This window comes from Euprymna scolopes, chromosome 43 (genome assembly GCF_053919585.1).
Source record: "Euprymna scolopes isolate OS-2025 chromosome 43, ASM5391958v1, whole genome shotgun sequence".
Lineage (NCBI taxonomy): Eukaryota > Metazoa > Mollusca > Cephalopoda > Sepiida > Sepiolidae > Euprymna > Euprymna scolopes.
In genome coordinates, this window is record NC_136524.1 from 21,225,631 (window position 1) to 21,238,244 (window position 12,614).

Genomic DNA, 12,614 nt, shown 5'->3' on the forward strand with positions numbered 1-12,614 from the left:
AAAATAAAAATGAGAGGAGTATGATTAGTACATAAGTATATATAAGTACGATTCATCAAATTAATATATTAGCTGAATTCCTTCTAATATTTGTAAATAATTTTAAACTCGACATTACCATAATCTATTGCATCATAATAACTACCACTGAATTTACAAAAATAAAAATTAGTGTAGCTAATGGTCATTAGAGAGGGAAGAGTCTTCTTCTTTCCTCTTTCTACAAACTGTTTTTACTATTCTCATGCCTTATTGGTATATCTTTCTTTTTAGCTAGCTAAGATATATTAGTTTTTGTTTCACTTACATTCTACTTTGAAAATTAATGAGCGCAATGTTTTAAATGTTTTAACAATTTATCCATTTCTTTGTAATCAAATCATTTTTATTAGCGTTAATAACAACAACAAACACACGCACACATACACATATATATATATATATATATATATATATATATATATATATATATATATATATATATATATAGGCTCCTTAAGTCTTTGACAGACTATGGATACCCACGTAAGGGTGCCTGCGCATGAAATTTTTGTGGCAGGAGGTGTGCAATCTCCAACCACACCTCTCCTGAGTCAACATTGTTAAATACCAGTGGCAAGTGAAGTGTATGTACAGGACAACTGGAGATAAGCAGAGAGCACATACACCCATCTGATACTAACCAGGCTCAACGTTGCTTAACTTCGGTGATCTGACGAGAACCGGTGTGTCAATGTGATTATGCCGTACATATATATATATATATATATATATATATATATATATATATATTTATTATTTTTTAAAAACAGTAATCTACGTACATGCGTGTTTCGGAGTGCTACCCCTCTTCAGCATACCTTGACTGTTGTTAGGACTCGAACCCCGGACCTTATGTATTTCAGTCCAGCGTCTTAATCCATCACACTATGATGCCATAGACAATTTACTGCTTAGTTTTTATCGTTTATCTATTTACGTAGTTTTGTTGTTGATTTTTTAAATAATATTAACCTTAATATCGTTTAAAAAATCAACAACAAAACTATATATATATATATATATATATATATATATATATATATATATATATATATATGACAATAAAATTATAAATGAATAACACTAAATGCTAATTTATTAAAACCGTTTAAATTGTAGTTAGGAAAAAATTAGGCTATCTTTGTATCTTTCCTCTCTACCATATGTACAATATTTCAAAAGACTATGTATTATTGATTTAAACAATAGTGATCGGTTTTAATAGTAATATGAATGAAAAGAACTTTTGCATTTATTCATTTAGGTAATTACTTTGGATTGCTAATATTGATCCCATGTTTTCTTATCAAAATTGCCAAAGCAGTGATACAGTGTTTTATGCCATGAAGTTGCTTACTGTTTCATATTAAAAAGGTTCTCTCTTTTCGTGAAGATAGTGTTTCTATTTTTTTTTTTCTTTTTAATTTTTATTTTATCATTTTGTTCTTATTATTTTGCCGGATGCAAGACATTCACCTGCTATCGCATACATCCCAACTGAGAGATCTTCTTCTTTTTTTTTTTTTTAAGATTCTAACCGTCCCTTTAAGCGCAATTCTTTGTCTCTCTCTTACACTTGGTTCACCGGGTATATCTGCCAGGTAGTTTTTTAAATACTTTTTAATGAGTCTGCTTGCTCCTATAATTACTGTTTTTTTTTAATTTTTTATTTTATTTTTTTTTTTACTTCAATCGAAATTCTCAGAAATCAAGGTGGCCCCTTCCCACTTGATCACTGTATGAAATGCAAAGATATTCGAATATTCTATTAAAGTATTTATTTAACTCTCACACACTTAGTAAGTAAAGAAGTAAAGAAGCTTCCTCTCCCTAGTTGACCATTTAAACATGTAGTATAATTTTCTGGGGGTTTCTTGGTCTTACCAGATTCCAGAACAAGAATTCATCTAGTCTGGTTGAGTATCCAGCTTCAAGAATGTTAATTACCAGATTACTAACACTTAGAAAATTATAACAAATTTTAAATATAAATAACGGTTTTAAAAGTACACTTAGAAAATTAGCATGATTTTATTTCAGAAATTTATCTTATTTTATTTTATTTATAAATGTGAGCACATGGTATATTTTTCTTTTAGAGCAAGGCACAGCAACAAGTTTTTCTTCCGAAAAAAATGAGAAAGAAGCAGAACTCCCAGTTTTGATGGATCAGTTATTTGGTAAGTAACTGCTTTGTTGAAAAAAAAAAATCCTCATTCAGGAATAAATTAGAAACTTGTGTGTACTTCTGCTTCCTATCTGGAACTACATACTATTATTTTTATTCTTATTTCGGTACTTATGTAGAGTAAAGACTGTTATCGCTGGACTTTCTGGGCAGTTTACATAAAATACGAAAGTTTTGTGATTCTTTTTCTTGCAAACGCTGGCCATTTTTTTCAGTAATTTTTTTTTTATGCTATTACAAAGATAATTCAATAAAAAAATTAAGTGAAAAAAAAAACTGTTTATGTTTTTACAAAAAAATACAGTGAATAATTATTGTATAATTTTTAGGAAAATTTAAATCAAAACAAAAACATTACTCGTTGTAAAGTAAGTTTCATGAATAAATATTTATTTTTTTAAATAATAGATAACTGACAACAAACAACAACAAATTTAGGATTTTTAGAATATTTTTTCTTTCCTTTAATGATATTCAAATCAAGATATTTATTTTTTTAATAAGGAACCAATGATAGCAAATAAATATTTTTTAAATGGCATTGGTTGCTGCAATTTCATTGGTTTAGTGTTTTCGGGGTTTTACGTAAACTGCCTGGAAAATTTTGACGATAGCACAGTACTTATTCTTTTTATTTTTATAATTTCAATTTATATAAATTTTTAAAAAAATGCAGGCAAAATGCCTTTGTAAATCACATTAAAAATGCAAATATTTTTATTAAAAAATTATCAAAAGTTTTATATCTTGACATTTTTAATTGATTTAACTCAGAGAAAAGTTGTTTTACAATAAAACCAAGGTTTTAATTTTTATTTATTTATTTGTAATTAGCAGGGTCCTTTCTTCGTGGTATTGTCAAAGAGTCGGTCGTATGTTATTGAAATGATGAAAGAACATCTGTTTATATATGAAATTTTAGTAATACAAAGACACTATGTATGGGTTAATAAAATTGACAAAAGTTCTTTGGAAACAGCTTTTAAAACTTGAAAAAAAAAACACAGGCAAAATGGCTGCATAAACCACATCAAGATTCAAATATTTTTATTTAAAATCGTTTACTTTTTAATCTTGATTTTTTTCCTTCTCATTAGTTTGTTTTGGACATATATATATATATATATATATATATATATATATATATATATATATATATATATATATATATATATATATATATATATATACACACACCCCAGCTGCTTGCTTGGCATAACACAAAAGCTCTTTGTAAATAAACAAGCAAACCGAGTGCTGTAAATAGCGGCAGTTAAATGTTTAAATAAATAGAAATATATATAGATAGATAGTTGTATGTATTTATCTCTTTAGACACTCGTCAGTATGAAATTACATAACTGTACTACTAGTTGGATGGTTCAAAACTTGGATCCAAGTATTATAAACCCTGGCTTCATAACCATTTGGCCACCATGATAATCAAGCTTTTAAATGCAAGGAAAATATGTTTTTGCATCTTGAATGTAAATACAAGTACTGAGTTTTAAAGAGAGTTCCGATGTCTTAAAGGGAGAAAACCTTGCAACATGGTTAATTTTTTAATCTTCAATTTATTCTCTTAAAAGAGTTTAACTTTATCGGAGCTTAATAATTGTTTCTAAATAAATATTTGATATTTTTTTTAATATCTACACATGTTTTGTGTTTTCTATGCTCGTAAAATTAAAAATATTAAATTACACACACACACACACACACACACACACACACACACACACACACACACACACACACACACGCAAATTATATAATTGGACCATCTGTTTAACAATTCAAATTCTGAATCAAAGTATCATAAACCGTGGGTGTGTATATATATAATTTCTTTCTTACACACTCAATTCCTCCCTGCAGAAGCAAATGAATTCCACAAACAAAAGCCATACCTTTAAACTCAAAATTTATTCACAAATAACAGCAATGAAAATTCTTTGGTTCTGGTATAGTCCTTTTGCAATACGGTGGCCCGATTTGCTTTCATACGCATGGAGCCTTTAGTAGGAATTCCTATTGTTGGAATGTTAGTTCGTTGTTCCTTTGGAAGGGTCCATGAAAATCATGGAGAACACGGCGGGAATGATGGCACCTATAATCAGGCATAATGTGAGGAGCCCCTTGGGACTCAAGAAGAAATAAGGTAAGATCCAATAATTGGATAATAACATGCCGAACAGTAGTAGAATGTCTTCCTTGATTTGAATGGGTTCAGCAAAATAAGTTGTCTCTGCTTGTGGAGATATGTTCTTCGTTCACTGACTGTTTGGTCTCCATGAAGGAATTGTCTTGTCTCCCTAGTGAGGGAACCGCTGGTTTGAGTCTGTATCGTTCCGTGTTCTTCTCAGACTGAAAAGCAAATGTATGTAAAATAATTATGTTATCAAAGAGTAAAATCTTTAACAAAGCAAAAATTTTCAAGATAAGAAAAGCTCAACACTATTAAGTGGAGCAAAACACTAGTATTAAATAAAAGATGAAGAATAAAAGTTATATACAATTTTAATATATCATCAGAACAATAAGAAAATTTAAGGGAAAATTAAGAAAAAAATCTATTTAGGGCATGACAAGAAGAAGAGGAGGAGAAAGGCCAGAATTATGCAAAATGCAAATATGGAGAAAAACTGGCTTAATGACATTTAGAAATGAAATGAGAATGAAAGAATAGGATAATATGGTAAATAGTAATTAAAAGTAGGTACAACATATGGACATATGGTAAATCGGAAGGGTAGTATATATATGTAGGTAATAGTAAAAAAAAAAAAAAAAAAAGGGCCACTATGAAATAATTGGGATCATTGAAGAAGAGTCAATAATACAAGAAGAAATGAAAAATAGGGATTATAGAGTACCTATTTACAATGCCTCCCCATGGGACAGAGTTAGACACCAGGGTCGTTTTTTAACGTGAAGAAAAGGTACAAAAATAAAAAAAATTGTCTCAGTCGTGAAGGACTGCTCTTCCACTGAAAGAGAACAAGAAATGGAAGTGCAGCATCTGAAGAACAGATACTACACTTTGATCTTAGCCAACGGGAGGAGATAGAAACAGTAAAAAGGGATATGGAAATACAACCAATAATGTTATGAAATATTTTATAAAATGATTAAAATATTTTTTCTTGAAACTTTCGGTGTGGTACACATTTTCATAAAAAGCCGTTGTTTTTTTTTTTTTTTTTTTTTTTGCTTGTTTTTTTTTCTCTCTTGATTTTTCTGGTGGTAACTGAGGTCTCTGAAAAAAAAACAAAAAAAACTTTCAGCTGTCTACACAGGAATTCGCTTCACACATCTACTCCTCACTATTCCTCACCAAAGTCCGCATGCACGGTCAGGAGTCATGCCTCTTTGACACTCCCCCTGGCACCCAACATTCGTCTTTTTATATATTTCTATTTTGCCACATTTGTATATCTCTTTTGATCTCTTCCACGTCTGTTATGTATATTTTGATGCTCTATCCGTCGCCATGTTTCTTTTTCACTTCCTTGTCAATAAATTAGCTTTCCACATCTCTGACTTCCTTTTCTTTTTCACTCTTTTACAAACTCTCTGGTGTTTATGGAGGAAAGACCATAATATCATTGCTTCTCTATTCATAATCTTTAATATTTTTTCCACCTATATTTCAGCTCATAATACTGGTTTACACAAAAGATCTCTTGGAGACAATTTTGACCAACGTCTCAAAGTAACACATTCCAGTTTTGTTACAACTGCCGATAATCGATTCATTTTTGCTTGTGGATTCTGGGATAAAAGTTTCCGGATTTTTGCTACTGAATCTGGTAAATATTTACTAGCTTTTTTTTTTTTAATGTGTACAAGAAAAATTAAAGGGTGTAAAAATTGCATGCAGGGAAAATAAGGATATTTTTTTTTATTTTTATGAAAAATCATAGAAAATTAGGGTTTTTTTTTTGTTTTTTGTTTTTTTGCATGTTTAATAATTTATTAAATCATGGCAAGTTATAAAAATATAATGATAAAAATAAAATATAAACAAAATGGATGGATAGAACTTTTAATGTGTACGGCTGGTGGCCATTGCTGCTCGGCCGGTGGCCATTGCTGCTCATCTGTCAGGTAATCATTATTATGATCATCCTCGTTCTATAAGTGCCGTTGCCGTATCCATTATCGATATTGTAACAATTACACATTCTAGCTAGACCACCGAAATTAAGTAATGATGAGTCTAGCAGTACTATTTGGGAATACTAGGCGCTGTATGGGGTGGTAGGGCAGAAGCACTTCCACCATTAGGTGCAGTAATGCACCTCCTTCCCTCCATTAGAACCACTTAACCCCCCCCCTCCCGATCAGGATACATTAAGACATGGTAGGAAGGTGATGGATGAATTGGTCAGTTCTTTATAGTGTTAGGCAAATGATACTGATTATGTGTATTTAATATCGATTTTTAAAGAACATATTTTTGTATATTGATTCTTAAATTAAAACTTTATACTAAGGTTTTTTTTATATATTTCGATCACACAAAATAGAAGCAAAAATAATCCTTAATTAAGGAAATAAGTTATAGAGTGGCAGGAACAGTAAGACGCCTCCTTTCCTCTGCTATTCAGTGGGAGACTTTTGGGCAAGGTCGAGTACCCAATTAGCCCCCCCCCCCGATCAGAGTACCTGAAATCACAGCAAGCAGGTGATGGCTGAAATGTTGAGCAGCCTAATCGTTTCTTCCGGAATTGGTCGGTTCTTCATAGTGTTAGGCAAATGATACTGATTGAGGTACAATGGCTAAGACTATCCACTCTGTATGAGAACTGCCCCTGTAGTAAGTAATTGTAACCTATTATAGGTACTCTGTTGCGAGGAACATCATGGTGGAACTTTTCGAATGCAAGTGACCATCGATGGCTGCAAAATGATCATCGATGGCTGCAAAAACTGTTTTTGCAGCCATCGATGATCATTTTGCAGCCATAAAACACATAAAGAAGAAAAAGAAGAAAGTATGTTTGAAAGAAAAATCCCATTGCAATTCTTATAGTTTAATAGTAATTTATTATTAACTGAACGAATCTCCAATCTCTCAGTTATCTCTGTATTTTTCTTGAACTCGCACTCCACGTCAACTACTATCTAATATGTTTAAATATCTTTATGAGTGTTCATAAAGTGTGTATTTAATATCGATTTTTAAAGAACATATTTTTGTATATTGATTATTAAATTAAAACGTTATGCTAAGGTTTTTGTAGAGATTTTAATCACACAAAATAGAAGCATCGATGGCTGCAAAAACAAACTTGGAGAAGAAGCATTATACTTTCCAAACTGTATTTTTCAGATAAGAAACAAAGAGTAAAATAAAATAAAAAAATGAAAGTAAAGACACCTGGGCAAACGCAAAGTAGGCATAGTAGTTCTTTAATATACTTTTATTTTGATATAGTAAACATAACAAACAAGATATACTTTTATTTTAATATAGTAAACATAACAAACAAGATATACTTTTATTTTAATATAGTAAACATAACAAACAAGATATACTTTTATTTTAATATAGTAAACATAAAAAACAAGATATACTTTTATTTTAATATAATAAACATAAAAAACAAGATATACTTTTATTTTAATATAGTAAACATAACAAACAAGATATACTTTTATTTTAATATAGTGAACATAACAAACAAGATATACTTTTATTTTAATATAGTAAACATAACAAACAAGATATACTTTTATTTTAATATAGTAAACATAACAAACAAGATATACTTTTATTTTAATATAGTAAACATAACAAACAAGATATACTTTTATTTTAATATAGTAAACATAACAAACAAGATATACTTTTATTTTAATATAGTAAACATAACGAACAAGATATACTTTTATTTTAATATAGTAAACATAACAAACAAGATATATTTTTATTTTAATATAGTAAACATAACGAACAAGATATACTTTTATTTTAATATAGTAAACATAACGAACAAGATATACTTTTATTTTAATATAGTAAACATAACGAACAAGATATACTTTTATTTTAATATAGTAAACATAACAAACAAGATATACTTTTATTTTAATATAGTAAACATAACAAACAAATATACTTTTATTTTAATATAGTAAACATAACAAACAAGATATACTTTTATTTTAATATAGTAAGCATAACAAACAAATATACTTTTATTTTAATATAGTAAACATAACAAACAAGATATACTTTTATTTTGATATAGTAAACATAACAAACAAATATACCTTTATTTTAATATAGTAAACATAACAAACAAGATATACTTTTATTTTAATATAGTAAACATAACAAACAAGATATACTTTTATTTTAATATAGTAAACATAACAAACAAGATATACTTTTATTTTAATATAGTAAACATAACAAACAAATATACTTTTATTTTAATATAGTAAACATAACAAACAAGATATACTTTTATTTTAATATAGTAAACATAACGAACAAGATATACTTTTATTTTAATATAGTAAACATAACAAACAAGATATACTTTTATTTTAATATAGTAAACATAACAAACAAGATATACTTTTATTTTAATATAGTAAACATAACAAACAAATATACTTTTATTTTGATATAGTAAACATAACGAACAAGATATACTTTTATTTTAATATAGTAAACATAACAAACAAGATATACTTTTATTTTGATATAGTAAACATAACAAACAAATATACCTTTATTTTAATATAGTAAACATAACAAACAAGATATACTTTTATTTTAATATAGTAAACATAACAAACAAGATATACTTTTATTTTAATATAGTAAACATAACAAACAAATATACTTTTATTTTGATATAGTAGACATAACAAACAAATATACTTTTATTTTAATATAGTAAACATAACGAACAAGATATACTTTTATTTTAATATAGTAAACATAACAAACAAGATATACTTTTATTTTAATATAGTAAGCATAACAAACAAATATACTTTTATTTTAATATAGTAAACATAACAAACAAATATACTTTTATTTTAATATAGTAAACATAACAAACAAGATATACTTTTATTTTAATATAGTAAACATAACGAACAAGATATACTTTTATTTTAATATAGTAAACATAACAAACAAGATATATTTTTATTTTAATATAGTAAACATAACAAACAAGATATATTTTTATTTTAATATAGTAAACATAACAAACAAGATATACTTTTATTTTAATATAGTAAACATAACAAACAAGATATATTTTTATTTTAATATAGTAAACATAACAAACAAGATATACTTTTATTTTAATATAGTAAACATAACGAACAAGATATACTTTTATTTTAATATAGTAAACATAACAAACAAGATATATTTTTATTTTAATATAGTAAACATAACGAACAAGATATACTTTTATTTTAATATAGTAAACATAACGAACAAGATATACTTTTATTTTAATATAGTAAACATAACGAACAAATATACTTTTATTTTAATATAGTAAACATAACAAACAAATATACTTTTATTTTAATATAGTAAACATAACAAACAATATATACTTTTTATTTTAATATAGTAAACATAACAAACAAGATATACTTTTATTTTAATTTGACAAAACAATGTTCTGACCAGGTTAGAACAAAAAATGTCCACGTATATGCACACACACACACACACACACACACACACACACACACACACACACACACATATATATATATTTCTTCTGTTTCGTCCTTTTTTTTACAGTTTTGGAGATAAATAAATGTATAAAAATTATTAAAACGTTAATGTTTATATATGAATGAATGTTAAAATATTATGAAAGAAAAAAAAAATATATACAGTTTAGTTTTTTTTTCAATTTCTCCAGAATATTCGGGGGGGATTACAACTAAACTTATACACATTTAACATATCTTTTATGTTTATATATTGTTTTAACTACGCTTCATTATAAAGAATAAAAAAAAAACGTTATGAGCATTTCAATTTTTTTTTTTTTTTAATTAAAGTGGCCAAAATCGTGGGACAAAGCAAAGAAAATAATTTATTGTAGACTGTGTAGTCAGTTTTTCCACTTTTCTAAGTACGAAAATGACGAATAAGTCGATTACGTCATTTTTTTAGTCAGTGCAGCCGGTTTCACTATCATTATGACACCTAAAATTAATGCTTCCATCAAAAATCAATTATTAAACTTCATGGGGAAAAGCATTCAATACAGAAGATAGCTGATGATTTGAAGCTGTCGAAAAGTACCACTGGGAGAGTTATAAAGGATTTCAAGAATACTGGGAAAATTCTACCACTGAAGAAATATGGTAAACCTCAAATAACTTCTCTTAGACAAGATCGATTGATTAAAAAGATGGCACTGAACGATAGGTTTCAGGCAGCTGCCAGCATTTCTCGTGAACTACATGCCTATCATGACATTAAAGCGTCTCGTAAAACAGTATCAAGACGCCTGAATGAAATTGATCTGTTTGTGAGTCACCAGTTAAGAAACCGTTGATAAACAAGAAGAGCAAGAAACTTTGCTCAAGATCATGTGTTGTGGACAGATGATCAGTGTCGAAAAATATATTTTTCTGATGAAAGTAAGTTTAATGTATATGGATCTGACGGGAAGAAATTTATAAGGAGGTTTCCTGGCGAAAGATTTAATAAAGAATGCACAAAGAAAGCGGTTAAGTTTGGTGGGGGTAGCGTAATCGTGTTTGGAATGATTTCTTGGGAAGGAACAATTGATCTGGTCCGTCTAAACAGCAGGGTTGATGGAACAATATACAAGAACTTGTTGAGAGATCATGTCATCTCAGTACTTAGAAATTCTGAGTGTAAAAACCTATTTTCATGCAGAACAATGCCCCCCTCCCAGCCACAAGGCTAAGCATGTAATGGAATTTTTGAACAAGCAAAATGTGGATGTTTTGGATTGGCCTCCTCAGTGTCCGGACCTAAACCCCATTGAAAACCTATGGTCTTCTTTGGGGAACCGTGTGAGTGCAAGAAATTCTATCAATACTGAAGATTTGTGGCTAAAACTTAAAGAAGAATGGGCGAAAGTTTCACGTGATGAATGTCGCAATCTCATTCAATCTTGCAGTAGAAGGTGCGCTGCAGTTATAGAAAATAACGGCTTGTTCACTAGATATTAAATGTATGTCCACCAATTTTTGTATTTTGATGTTCAAATGTTATTATTTTTTAATTTATTTTCTTTGTTCCATGGTTTTGGCCACTTTAATTAAAAAAAAATTGAAATGCTCATAACTTTTTTCTATCCTTTATAATGAGGTGTAATTAATACAGTGTATCAACAGAAGAGATATGTTAAATGCGTGTAAGTTTAGTTGTAATCCCCCCCTCCCCGAATGTTTTGGAGAAATTGAAAAAAAACACTAAACTTTTCCAGATTTTTGTCCACTAGTGTGTGTGTGTGTGTATCTATCTATCTATCTATCTATCTATCTATCTATCTATCTATCTATCTATATATATATATATATATATATATATATATATATATATATTATTATTATTATTATTATTATTATTATTATTATTATTATTGACGTTTATGTATAAAAATGCAAACGTTTTTGTCATGTGTTTACAAGAAACTTATGAAGGAAATGTTTATCACTGAACATTTTTGTTTCAATCAACAAAATTTGTGTACTTTTATTTTGCATTTATTAATTAAGCTTTTTTTCATTTTATTTGTATATTTTTAGCCAGAATAGTACAAGTGATCTACGGTCATTTCGACATTGTCACATGCATCACCAAATCTGAAAGTAACACCAACCATGATTGCTACATCGTCACTGGGTCGAAAGATTGTACTGTTATGGTATGGCAGTTTAATGCCCGAACTCAAGCTATTGTTGGTGATATTGGAAGTAAGCGATTTCTTTCCAGCCCCTCCCCTTTTTTGTTGTTGTATTTAATCTATTTATTAAGTTAAAAAATTAGCTTGTGTCAATTAGATTTGTATATCTGTACGATGATGATTATGGAATTAATAACCCAACATGAGTGGAAAAATGAAAACCAAAATGGTAAATTTTTATGATGAGCCCCAGCGTATTATAAATACCCCAACCTCCCCATGTTAAGAACAGTTTTCAGAATAAACATCCTCCACCCTCGAAAGCCGTTCTTAACATGGGGAGGTTGGAAAGGGGGGGTAATCCAATAGCTGTTCTTAACATAGGGTGGTTGGGGGTGTTCTTAACATAGGGTGGTTGGGGGGCGCTTGACTGATTAATGTTTCAAAGATTTTAGTGAAGAGGGGGGGGGGCGGGGACTGAGAGTTCAATAATTGAACGG

The 12,614-nt window shown here is 28.6% G+C and overlaps 1 protein-coding gene across 8 annotated transcripts in view; it reads left to right on the top strand.

Moving 5' to 3' along the window:
- LOC145268225 (neurobeachin-like) overlaps positions 1-12,614 on the top strand; it is a 607,546-nt gene that overhangs the window by 565,114 nt on the left and 29,818 nt on the right. For all 8 annotated transcript variants that reach the window (XM_080123533.1, XM_080123540.1, XM_080123535.1 and 5 more), the window contains 3 exons: positions 2,142-2,222; positions 5,887-6,042; positions 12,017-12,184. In XM_080123533.1, the coding sequence (XP_079979659.1) occupies positions 2,142-2,222; positions 5,887-6,042; positions 12,017-12,184 (405 nt within the window). The remainder of the gene's footprint in view (positions 1-2,141; positions 2,223-5,886; positions 6,043-12,016; positions 12,185-12,614) is intronic.